Here is a 13,235-nt window from a genome sequence, read left to right as displayed (position 1 = left end):
TGTCCTGGTTCCCCCTGTCCCGGTTCTCCTGTCCCGGTACCCACCGGGAGATTCTCCTGTCTCGGTTCCCCCTGTCCCGGTTCCCCTGTCCCGGTTCCCCTGTCCCGGTTCCCCCTGTCCCGGTCCCACGGGAGTTCCCCAGCCCCGTTTTTCCCGAGGACGCTCCATTCCCCGGTTCCCTCCTCCCCTGCCCCTCTCCCGGCCCGGGGCGGGCTCGAGCGGCGGGGGCGGCCCCCGGTGGGCGGGAGGGGGCGCGGGGAGCCCGGCCCCGTTCCCGTTCCGCCTACAAAAGGCTCCGGCCCGGGCGGGCCCCGCTCACAGCCCCGGGACCCCGCACCCATGGGCGGCTGCCGGGCCCCGCCGCGGCCCGGGGGGGGCCCTCGCCGTCCTGCGCCCCCCCGGTACCGGCCAGCGCCGGCGGGGCACGGCCGGGGACTGAGGCAAAGACCGGGAAGAGGCCACGGGAAGCTCGGGGAAATCCCGCGGTGTGAGCGGGGACGGGAGGCGGCACACGGAGCGCCGGGAGGGGAGCGGGGTGGGGGAGCCGGGGGCGGCGGAGAGGGAGAGGCTCCGGTTCTCCCGGGAATGCTCCTGTACCGAATCCCTGTCTCCCGGGAATGCTCCTGTACCGAATCCCAGTGTCCCGGGAATGCTTCTGTACCGAATCCCAGTGTCCGGGAATGCTCCTGTACCCAATCCTGTGTCCCGGTTCTCCTGGGAATGCTCCTGTACCGAATCCCTGTGTCCCGGGAATGCTCCTGTACCCAATCCCTGTGTCCCGGGAATGCTCCTGTACCGAATCCCTCTGTCCCGGTTCCCCCTGTCCTGGTGGCTCAGTTCCTATCCCAGTTCTCCCTGTCCCAGTTCCTATCCCGGTTCTATTGCAGCTCCTGTCCTGGTTCCTATCCTGGTTCCTATCCCGGTTCTCCCTGTCCCAGTTCCTATCCCAGTTCCTACCCCAGTTCTGGTCCTGGATCCCCTGTCCCGGTTCCTATCCCAGTTCCTATCCCAGTTCCTGTCCCAGTTCCTACCCCAGTTCCTGTCCCAGTTCCTATCCCAGTTCCTATCCCGGTTCCTATCCCAGTTCCTACCCCAGTTCTCCCTGTCCCGGTTCCTATCCCAGTTCCTATCCCAGTTCCTATCCCGGTTCCTATCCCAGTTCCTACCCCAGTTCTCCCTGTCCCGGTTCCTATCCCAGTTCCTATCCCAGTTCCTATCCTGGTTCCTATCCCAGTTCCTATCCCAGTTCCTGTCCCAGTTCCTATCCCGGTTCCTATCCCGGTTCTCCCTGTCCCAGTTCCTATCCCGGTTCCTATCCCAGTTCCTATCCCGGTTCTCCCTGTCCCAGTTCCTATCCCGGTTCCTATCCCAGTTCCTATCCCAGTTCTCCCTGTCCCAGTTCCTGTCCCAGTTCCTGTCCCAGTTCCTATCCCAGTTCTTCCTGTCCCAGTTCCTGTCCCAGTTCCTATCCCAGTTCCTATCCCGGTTCCTGTCTCAGTTCCTATCCCGGTTCTCCCTGTCCCAGTTCCTATCCCAGTTCCTATCCCGGTTCTCCCTGTCCCAGTTCCTGTCCCAGTTCCTATCCCAGTTCCTATCCCGGTTCCTGTCTCAGTTCCTATCCCGGTTCTCCCTGTCCCAGTTCCTATCCCGGTTCCTATCCCGGTTCCTATCCCAGGACAATCTCCGCCGGGGGTTTCTCCGTATCCCGCTTCCCCCGGATGCTCCTGCCCCCATCCCCCATCGCCCACCCCCGTTCCTGCCGGGATTTGAGAGACCCCTCTGGAATTCCTGGGACCTTTTTCCCCCTTGGAAGTGGGACCGGAGCTGGGAGCGCGGCTGCTTCAGCTGGGGCGGGGCGGACAAAATTCCAGCGGCACAACAATCCCAGGGAAAAGAGAATCCATGGATCTGTGCCTGCCCAAACCCCATCCAGCCCAGCCTTGGGCACTGCCAGGGATTCTCTGGGAATTCCAGCCCAGCCGGGAATTCCTTCCCAAGATCCCAAAATCCCAAGCTCCCCTTTCCCACTGGAAGCCATTCCCTGGCTCCTGGCCCTCCAGCCCTTCCCCAAATTCCAGCTCTCCTGGAGCCCCTTTGGGATCGGGAAGCGGCTCCGAGGATTCCCTGGATCCTTCCCAGATCCAGCTGCACATTCCCAGCTCTCCCAGCCTGGAGCAGCTCCGTGCTCTCCTCTCCAGCTCCGTGTCCCACTGATTTTGGGATCCCGGCGTTGCAGGTGGGCTCTCACCTGCCCCATCCCAATGCCAGAGCAGGATTGGGATTGGGATTGGGATTGGGATTGGGATTGGGAGTGGGACTGGGACTGGGATTGGGATTGGGGCTGGGATTGGGGCTGGGACTGGGATTGGGAATGGAACTGGGATTGGGATTGGGACTGATATTGGGATTGGGATTGGTTTTGGGATTGGGACTGGGAGTGGGGTTGGGACTGGGATTGGGATAGGGATTGGGACTGGGATTGGGACTAGAACTGGCATTGGGATTGGGACTGGGACTGGGACTGGGACTGGGATTGGGACTGGGACTAGGACTGGGATTGGGACTGGGATTGGGGCTGGGATTGGGACTGGGACTGGGACTGGGATTGGGATTGGGACTGGGATTGGGGCTGGGATTGAGACTGGGACTGGGACTGGGACTGGGCCTGGGATTGGGACTGGGATTGGGATTGGGACTGGGATTGGGGCTGGGATTGGGACTGGGACTGGGACTGGGACTGGGACTGGGACTGGGATTGGGACTGGGACTAGGACTGGGATTGGGACTGGGATTGGGGCTGGGATTGGGACTGGGACTGGGCCTGGGATTGGGACTGGGATTGGGATTGGGATTGGGATTGGGATTGGGTCTGGGATTGGGACTGGGACTGGGATTGGGACTGGGACTGGGATTGGGATTGGAACTGGGATTGGGATTGGGATTGGGATTGATATTGGGACTGGGACTGGGACTGGGATTGGGACTGGGATTGGGACTGGGACTGGGATTGGGACTGGGATTGGGATTGGGATTGGGACTGGGATTGGGACTGGGACTGGGATTGGGACTGGGACTGGGATTGGGATTGGGATTGGGACTGGGATTGGGATTGGGATTGGGATTGGGATTGGGATTGGGACTGGGACCGGGACTGGGATGTCCCGAGGCCCAGCCCCGTGGGACATTCCCGTTTTTCCCCAGCAGGATGGAGAGCAAGGCCGTGGATCTCCACACCTTCTCCGAGCGGGAGAACGGATCCGTCCTGGAGGAGCCCTTCGAGGGACGGAGCCTCTCCAAGCTGAACCTCTGCGAGGACGGTGAGGGCGGATCCGCCTCGGGATCCACTCGGGATCCTCCTTGGGATCCCCCTGTCTCTGCCCTGTGGATCCACCCTTGTGTCTGCCTCTGGATCCGCCTCTGGATCCACCTGGGGATCCACCCCTGTATCCACTCCAGGATCCACCCGTGGATCCACCCCCGGATCCTCCTCTGGATCCACCTCAGGGTCCACCCCTGTATCCACTCCAGGATCCACCTGTGGATCCACCCCTGGATCCGCCTCTGGATCCACCTCAGGGTCCACCCCTGTATCCACTCCAGGATCCACCTGTGGATCCACCCCCGGATCCGCCTCTGGATCCACCTCAGGGTCCACCCCTGTATCCACTCCAGGATCCACCTGTGGATCCACCCCCGGATCCTCCTCTGGATCCACCTCAGGATCTGACCCAGGATCTGCCTCTGGATCCACCGGCAGATCCACCTCAGGATCCACCCCTGGATCCGCCTCAGGATCCACCTCTTGATCCTCCTCTGGATCCACCTCTGGATCCACCCCGGATCCGTGGCAGGAGTGCGCAGGGCTCGCGGGAGCTGGGATTGCTCGGGAAGGAGTCCGGGATGAGCTCAGGGCTCGGCATTCCCGGCCCTGGGAACGGTGGATTCCGTGCTGGGAGCAGCACCGGGAGTGTCCTGGCCCTGGCCCGGGTTTTCCAGGGATTCTGTGGCTCCCCCATCCCTGGAAGTGCCCAAGGAAAGGCTGGATGGGCTTGGAGCAGCCTGGGATAACGGGAAGTGTCCCCGGGATGGGCTTTAAGGTCCCTTCCCACCCAAACCGTTCCGGGATTCTGGGATCGAGGACACTCAGGATCCATCCCAAGGGACTTTTATGGAATTTGGGGATGGAAAAGGGAAGGGGGACCCTTCCTGGAGTCCCGAATTCCCAGTGAAGCCAATGGATCCCGAAATTCCTTCTCAGAGAGGAGTTGGGATGGGGCTGGATCCAATCCCAGGGCTGGGAGAACTGGGAATGTGCAGCTGGATCGGGGAAGGATCCAGGGAATCCTCGGAGCTGCTTCCCGATCCCAAAGGGGCTCCAGGAGAGCTGGAATTTGGGGAAGGGCTGGAGGGCCAGGAGTCAGGGAATGGCTTCCAGTGGGAAAGGGGAGCTTGGGATTTTGGGATCTTGGGAAGGAATTCCTGGCTGGGCTGGAATTCCCAGAGAATCCCTGGATCCCTGGGAATGTCCCAGGAAAGGTTGGAGTGCTCAGGGATTTGGGCTAGAATGGGATGGGATTGAAGATCCATGGATCCCATCCCAAACCATTCCGGGATTCTGGGATCAAGGACACTCAGGATCCATCCCGAGGGATTTTTATGGAATTTGGGGATGGAAAAGGGAAGGGGGACCCTTCCTGGAGTCCTGAATTCCCAGTGAAACCCCTGGATCCCGAAATTCCTTCTCCAGGAGGAGTCGGGATGGGGCTGGATCCAACGCCAGGCTGGGAGAGCTGGGAATGCGCAGCTGGATCGGGGAAGGATCCAGGGAATCCTTGGAGCCGCTTCCCGATCCCAAAGGGGCTCCAGGAGAGCTGGAATTTGGGGAAGGGCTGGAGGGCCAGGAGCCAGGGAATGGCTTCCAGTGGGAAAGGGGAGCTTGGGATTTTGGGATCTTGGGAAGGAATTCCCGGCTGGGAGGGTGGGGAGGGGCTGGTTGAGCTGGGAACATCCAGCTCCCGATAAATTCCTCCTGGGAATGCTGCAAGGGGCTCACGGAGCTGATTCCAAGGGGCCCTCTGGGGGTAGGGACAGCTTCGGATCCGGAGGGAGAATTCCCCGTCCAGGAGATCCCTGAGTGTTGATCCCCATCCCAAAGGTTGATGTCCCTGCTCCCGCCTCTTCCCAAATTCCCGATCCTGCTGTTCCCATCCCTTCCCAGGGGCAAAGAGCTGGAAAAGCCGTGAGAGAAGAGCCGGAGCCCCCCAGGACTGATCCCAGAATTCCCAGCAAATCCCTGGCCCTGGGAAAGGCTGGAGGTGCCTCCCTGGCTTCGGGATTTTGGTGGAATTCCACCTGGAATTCTCGGGGCTCATCCCAAGGCCTTCCAGGGAACCCCATTTCCACGGGAGAGGTCTCTGGAGCGGGATTTCTGGGAAGGGGCAGGAGCGAAGTCATCCCTGAGGGTGGGACCACCCGGATCCCGCCCGAATTCATGGAAAACTCCCACCGGGAGGGGCGGGAATCCATCGGGAGCGCGATCCAAACCTTCTGCTGGCCCAGGATCAGCATCCCCGGGCCTTTCCCAGGGTTTTGGGGACCCCAAATCCCGGAATCCCGGTTGTTTTCCTCCTGCCGCTCCCTGGAGCCTGGGCAGGGGCAGGAAATGTTCGCTTTTCCTTGGATCCCGGCCCTTTCCCCGGGCAATCGCTCCCGGCCGCGCTTCCAAGGGCCGGGAATGGGAGTGGGTGGATCGGGGCGCGCCGCCAGCTCCTCCCGGGGCGTCCCAGGAGCCGCTGGAAGTGCGAGATGTCAGGAAAACATCGGCGCCCTCCTCACCCCGCGGGTCAGGAATTCCGGGCGGGGAGCGGGGGATGGGATCCGGCTGAAGCATCCCGGATCCCACTCGAGCCGCATTCCCAGGGGATCGCCCCCCCGGATCCAGCCCGCAGCTCGGTTCCCAGCTTCCCAAGGCGGGCTGAGTTTCGGGATCCGCGCTCCGTAACCCTTTCCCGGCTGGAGGCTCGTCCAGGCATCCCTGTTTTGCCGGGATGGGCGCACGGGGACAGCCCTGGGGCTTGGGAAGGACGAGGGGAAAGGTCCCTGGAATTCTGGGCTCTCCCCATCCGTGGGTTCCATCGCCGGAATCCCAGGGAGCAGCTCGATCCCACTGGGATGGGGCGAGATCCCACCTGGGCATTGCCCGGCGGGGATGGGCCAGGCTGGAGCTGGGAATTGGCATGGGATGGAATCCCAAATCCCAGCGGGAATGGGATCCCAAATGCCGGCGGGGATGGGCCAGGCTGGAGCTGGGAATTGGCATGGGATGGGATCCCAAATCCCAGCGGGAATGGGATCCCAAATGCCAGCAGGGATGAGATCCCAAATCCCAGTGGGAATGGGATCCCAAATCCCAGCAGGGATGAGATCCCAAATCCCAGTGTGAATGGGATCCCAAATCCCAGCAGGGATGGAATCCCAAATCCCAGAAGGGATGGGATCCCAAATCCCAGCGGGAATTCTCCAGGCTGGATCTGGAAATGGCCATGGGATGGGATTCCAAATCCCAGCAGGGATGAGATCCCAAATCCCAGCGGGGATGGAATCCCAAATCCCAGTGGGAATGGGATCCCAAATCCCAGCAGGGATGAGATCCCAAATCCCAGAAGGGATGGAATCCCAAATCCCAGTGGGAATGGGATCCCAAATCCCAGCAGGGATGAGATCCCAAATCCCAGAAGGGATGAGATCCCAAATCCCAGAAGGGATGGAATCCCAAATCCCAGTGGGAATGGGATCCCAAATCCCAGCAGGGATGAGATCCCAAATCCCAGAAGGGATGGGATCCCAAATCCCAGCGGGAATTCTCTAGGCTGGATCTGGAAATGGCCATGGGATGGGATTCCAAATCCCAGCAGGAATGGGATCCCAAATACCAGCAGGGATGGGATCCCAAATCCCAGAAGGGATGGGATCCCAAATCCCAGCAGGGACGAGATCCCAAATCCCAGCAGGGATGGGATCCCAAATCCCAGTGGGAATGGGATCCCAAATCCCAGCAGGAATGGGATCCCAAATCCCAGTGGGAATGGGCCAGGCTGGAGCTGGGAATTGCCATGGCATGTGATCCCAAATCCCAGCGGGGATGAGATCCCAAATCCTAGCAGGGATGGGATCCCAAATCCCAGTGGGAATGGGATCCCAAATCCCAGCGGGGATGAGATCCCAAATCCCCGCAGGGATGGGATCCCAAATCCCAGCAGGGATGAGATCCCAAATCCCATTGGGAATGGGATCCCAAATCCCAGCGGGGATGAGATCCCAAATCCCAGAAGGGATGAGATCCCAAATCCCAGCAGGGATGAGATCCCAAATCCCAGTGGGAATGGGTTCCCAAATCCCAGCGGGAATGGGATCCCAAATCCCAGCGGGAATGAGATCCCAAATCCCAGCAGGAATGGGATCCCAAATCCCAGCGGGAATGGGCCAGGCTGGAGCTGGGAATTGCCATGGCATGGGATCCCAAATCCCAGCGGGGATGAGATCCCAAATCCCAGCAGGGATGGGATCCCAAATCCCAGCAGGGATGGAATCCCAAATCCCAGTGGGAATGGGATCCCAAATCCCAGCAGGGATGAGATCCCAAATCCCAGAAGGGATGGAATCCCAAATCCCAGTGGGAATGGGATCCCAAATCCCAGCAGGGATGGGATCCCAAATCCCAGCGGGAATTCTCTAGGCTGGATCTGGAAATGGCCATGGGATGGGATTCCAAATCCCAGCAGGAATGGGATCCCAAATCCCAGCAGGGATGGGATCCCAAATCCCAGAAGGGATGGGATCCCAAATCCCAGCAGGGATGAGATCCCAAATCCCAGCAGGGATGGGATCCCAAATCCCAGTGGGAATGGGCCAGGCTGGAGCTGGGAATTGCCATGGCATGGGATCCCAAATCCCAGCAGGGATGAGATCCCAAATCCCAGTGTGAATGAGATCCCAAATCCCAGGGTGAATGGGCTCCCAAATCCCAGTGTGAATGGGATCCCAAATCCCAGCGGGAATGGGCCAGGCTGGATCCGGCCGTGGATCAGTGCCGTCTCCACCTTTGGATTTGGGGCTCCCCCCTCCTGTGGGATGAGGGGCTCTGGATCGGAGCCTTGGAGCTCCGAGGAGCACAAACCCCCGGATGGAGGCTCCAGGTGGGAATTCTGGGTTTTCCTCCATCTTCTGTCCGTGTCTCCTTGGGAAAACTTGGATCTGGGAAAGGGCGAATCTGGGCGGCGCTGCTGGGGCTGGAATGGGAGTGCTGGGAAAAGCTGCTCCCAGAAACCCGGTGTTCCCGCCAGGATCCAGCCCGGAACGCTTTGGGTGGGAAGGGACCTTCAGACTCATCCCATTCCATGGGCAGGGACGCTTCCCACCATCCCAATTGCTCCAAGGCCATCCCACCTTTCCCTGGGCACTGCCAGGGATTCTCTGGGAATTCCAGCCCAGCCGGGAATTCCTTCCCAAGATCCCAAAATCCCAAGCTCCCCTTTCCCACTGGAAGCCATTCCCTGGCTCCTGGCCCTCCAGCCCTTCCCCAAATTCCAGCTCTCCTGGAGCCCTTTGGGATCGGGAAGCGGCTCCAAGGATTCCCTGGAGCTCAGGGTTTTCCTTCAATCCCTCGGAGCTGCATCCCACGGGATTTTCCTGCTGGGAACTCCAGCCCGGAGCAATCCCAGCAGCTCCAGAGGACCCTGGAATGTTTGGGTGGGAAGGAACCTCCCATCCCATCCCATTATTCCATCCCATTATCCCATCCCATTATCCCATCCCATTATCCCATCCCATCCCATCTTGTCTCGTCCTGTCCCAATCCCATCCCAATCCCATCCACTCCACCCCATTCCAACACCATTTGTATTCCCATGCCCATCCCATTATCCCATTATCCCATTATCCCATGATCCCATGATCCCATTATCCCATTATCCCATTACCCCATCCCATGATCCCATGATCCCATGATCCCATTATCCCATCCCATCCCATTACCGCATGGATCCCATTATCCCATTATCCCATTATCCCATTATCCCATCCCATCCCATGATCCCATTATCGCATGGATACCATCCCATCCCATCCCATCCCATCCCATCCCATCCCATCCCATCCCATTATCCCATCCCATCCCATCCCATTATCCCATCCCATCCCATTATCCAATGATCCCATGATCCCATTATCCCATTATCCCATCCCCAACACCTCTCCCATGTCCCAGGCTGCTCCAATCCACCCGACCATTCCCTGGACACTCCCGAGGGGTCGTTCCTCACCCCAGGGACGATCCCGACCATTCCCTGGACACTCCCGAGGGGGTCGTTCCCTATCCCAGGGATGATCCCGACCATTCCCTGGACACTCCCGAGGGGTCGTTCCCTATCCCAGGGACCATCCCGACCATTCCCTGGACACTCCGAGGGGTCGTTCCCTATCCCAGGGACGATCCCGACCATTCCCTGGACACTCCCGAGGGGTCGTTCCTCACTCCAGGGATGATCCCGACCATTCCCTGGACACTCCCGAGGGGTCGTTCCCTATCCCAGGGATGATCCCAACCATTCCCTGGACACTCCCGAGGGGTCGTTCCCTATCCCAGGGATGATCCCGACCATTCCCTGGACACTCCCGAGGGGTCGTTCCCTATCCCAGGGACGATCCCGACCATTCCCTGGACACTCCCGAGGGGTCGTTCCTCACTCCAGGGATGATCCCGACCATTCCCTGGACATTCCCGAGGGGTCGTTCCCTATCCCAGGGATGATCCCGACCATTCCCTGGACACTCCCGAGGGGTCGTTCCCTATCCCAGGGACGATCCCGACCATTCCCTGGACATTCCCGAGGGGTCGTTCCCTATCCCAGGGATGATCCCGACCATTCCCTGGACACTCCCGAGGGGTCGTTCCCTATCCCAGGGATGATCCCGACCATTCCCTGGACACTCCCGAGGGGTCGTTCCCTATCCCAGGGATGATCCCGACCATTCCCTGGACATTCCCGAGGGGTCGTTCCTCACTCCAGGGATGATCCCGACCATTCCCTGGACATTCCCGAGGGGTCGTTCCCTATCCCAGGGACGATCCCGACCATTCCCTGGACATTCCCGAGGGGTCGTTCCTCACTCCAGGGATGATCCCGACCATTCCCTGGACACTCCCGAGGGGGTCGTTCCCTATCCCAGGGATGATCCCGACCATTCCCTGGACACTCCCGAGGGGTCGTTCCCTATCCCAGGGATGATCCCGACCATTCCCTGGACACTCCCGAGGGGTCGTTCCCTATCCCAGGGATGATCCCGACCATTCCCTGGACACTCCCGAGGGGTCGTTCCCTATCCCAGGGATGATCCCGACCATTCCCTGGACACTCCGAGGGGTCGTTCCCTATCCCAGGGATGATCCCGACCATTCCCTGGACACTCCCGAGGGGGTCGTTCCCTATCCCAGGGACGATCCCGACCATTCCCTGGACACTCCCGAGGGGTCGTTCCTCACCCCAGGGACGATCCCGACCATTCCCTGGACACTCCCGAGGGGTCGTTCCCTATCCCAGGGATGATCCCGACCATTCCCTGGACACTCCCGAGGGGGTCGTTCCTTATCCCAGGGATGATCCCGACCATTCCCTGGACACTCCCGAGGGGGTCGTTCCCTATCCCAGGGATGATCCCGACCATTCCCTGGACACTCCCGAGGGGTCGTTCCCTATCCCAGGGATGATCCCGACCATTCCCTGGACACTCCCGAGGGGTCGTTCCCTATCCCAGGGATGATCCCGACCATTCCCTGGACACTCCCCGAGGGGTCGTTCCCTATCCCAGGGATGATCCCGACCATTCCCTGGACACTCCCGAGGGGTCGTTCCCTATCCCAGGGACGATCCCGACCATTCCCTGGACACTCCCGAGGGGGTCGTTCCCTATCCCAGGGATGATCCCGACCATTCCCTGGACACTCCCGAGGGGTCGTTCCCTATCCCAAGGATGATCCCGACCATTCCCTGGACACTCCCGAGGGGTCGTTCCCTATCCCAGGGATGATCCCGACCATTCCCTGGACACTCCCGAGGGGTCGTTCCTCACTCCAGGGATGATCCCGACCATTCCCTGGACACTCCCGAGGGGGTCGTTCCCTATCCCAGGGATGATCCCGACCATTCCCTGGACACTCCCGAGGGGTCGTTCCCTATCCCAGGGATGATCCCGACCATTCCCTGGACACTCCCGAGGGGTCGTTCCCTATCCCAGGGATGATCCCGACCATTCCCTGGACACTCCCGAGGGGTCGTTCCCTATCCCAGGGATGATCCGACCATTCCCTGGACACTCCCGAGGGGGTCGTTCCCTATCCCAGGGATGATCCCGACCATTCCCTGGACACTCCCGAGGGGGTCGTTCCCTATCCCAGGGACGATCCCGACCATTCCCTGGACACTCCCGAGGGGTCGTTCCTCACCCCAGGGACGATCCCGACCATTCCCTGGACACTCCCGAGGGTCGTTCCCTATCCCAGGGATGATCCCGACCATTCCCTGGACACTCCCGAGGGGGTCATTCCCTATCCCAGGGATGATCCCGACCATTCCCTGGACACTCCCGAGGGGTCGTTCCCTATCCCAGGGATGATCCCGACCATTCCCTGGACACTCCCGAGGGGGTCGTTCCCTATCCCAGGGATGATCCCGACCATTCCCTGGACACTCCCGAGGGGTCGTTCCCTATCCCAGGGATGATCCCGACCATTCCCTGGACACTCCCGAGGGGTCGTTCCCTATCCCAGGGATGATCCCGACCATTCCCTGGACACTCCCGAGGGGTCGTTCCCTATCCCAGGGATGATCCCGACCATTCCCTGGACACTCCCGAGGGGGTCGTTCCCTATCCCAGGGACGATCCCGACCATTCCCTGGACACTCCCGAGGGGTCGTTCCTCACCCCAGGGACGATCCCGACCATTCCCTGGACACTCCCGAGGGGTCGTTCCCTATCCCAGGGATGATCCCGACCATTCCCTGGACACTCCCGAGGGGGTCGTTCCTTATCCCAGGGATGATCCCGACCATTCCCTGGACACTCCCGAGGGGTCGTTCCCTATCCCAGGGACGATCCCGACCATTCCCTGGACACTCCCGAGGGGTCGTTCCTCACTCCAGGGATGATCCCGACCATTCCCTGGACATTCCCGAGGGGTCGTTCCCTATCCCAGGGATGATCCCGACCATTCCCTGGACACTCCCGAGGGGTCGTTCCCTATCCCAGGGACGATCCCGACCATTCCCTGGACATTCCCGAGGGGTCGTTCCCTATCCCAGGGATGATCCCGACCATTCCCTGGACACTCCCGAGGGGTCGTTCCCTATCCCAGGGATGATCCCGACCATTCCCTGGACACTCCCGAGGGGTCGTTCCCTATCCCAGGGATGATCCCGACCATTCCCTGGACATTCCCGAGGGGTCGTTCCTCACTCCAGGGATGATCCCGACCATTCCCTGGACATTCCCGAGGGGTCGTTCCCTATCCCAGGGACGATCCCGACCATTCCCTGGACATTCCCGAGGGGTCGTTCCTCACTCCAGGGATGATCCCGACCATTCCCTGGACACTCCCGAGGGGGTCGTTCCCTATCCCAGGGATGATCCCGACCATTCCCTGGACACTCCCGAGGGGTCGTTCCCTATCCCAGGGATGATCCCGACCATTCCCTGGACACTCCCGAGGGGTCGTTCCCTATCCCAGGGATGATCCCGACCATTCCCTGGACACTCCCGAGGGGTCGTTCCCTATCCCAGGGATGATCCCGACCATTCCCTGGACACTCCCGAGGGGTCGTTCCCTATCCCAGGGATGATCCCGACCATTCCCTGGACACTCCCGAGGGGGTCGTTCCCTATCCCAGGGACGATCCCGACCATTCCCTGGACACTCCCGAGGGGTCGTTCCTCACCCCAGGGACGATCCCGACCATTCCCTGGACACTCCCGAGGGGTCGTTCCCTATCCCAGGGATGATCCCGACCATTCCCTGGACACTCCCGAGGGGGTCGTTCCTTATCCCAGGGATGATCCCGACCATTCCCTGGACACTCCCGAGGGGGTCGTTCCCTATCCCAGGGATGATCCCGACCATTCCCTGGACACTCCCGAGGGGTCGTTCCCTATCCCAGGGATGATCCCGACCATTCCCTGGACAC

At 60.7% G+C, this 13,235-nt stretch overlaps 1 protein-coding gene across 2 annotated transcripts in view; it reads left to right on the top strand.

Annotated features, from left to right (window-relative positions):
* The first annotated feature begins 330 nt into the window (after positions 1-330).
* The window catches only part of SCARA5 (scavenger receptor class A member 5), a 42,198-nt gene continuing 29,293 nt past the window's right edge, over positions 331-13,235 (top strand). For both annotated transcript variants that reach the window (XM_053969213.1, XM_053969212.1), the window contains exons 1-3: positions 331-485; positions 2,160-2,236; positions 3,202-3,317. In XM_053969213.1, coding sequence (XP_053825188.1) covers positions 3,206-3,317 — 112 coding nt within the window. In that variant the 5' untranslated portion in view covers positions 331-485; positions 2,160-2,236; positions 3,202-3,205. The remainder of the gene's footprint in view (positions 486-2,159; positions 2,237-3,201; positions 3,318-13,235) is intronic.

This window comes from Vidua macroura, unplaced genomic scaffold (assembly GCF_024509145.1).
Source record: "Vidua macroura isolate BioBank_ID:100142 unplaced genomic scaffold, ASM2450914v1 whyUn_scaffold_135, whole genome shotgun sequence".
Lineage (NCBI taxonomy): Eukaryota > Metazoa > Chordata > Aves > Passeriformes > Viduidae > Vidua > Vidua macroura.
Note: the sequence above shows the minus strand (reverse complement) of the source record. Positions and strands in the feature narration are given on the sequence as shown.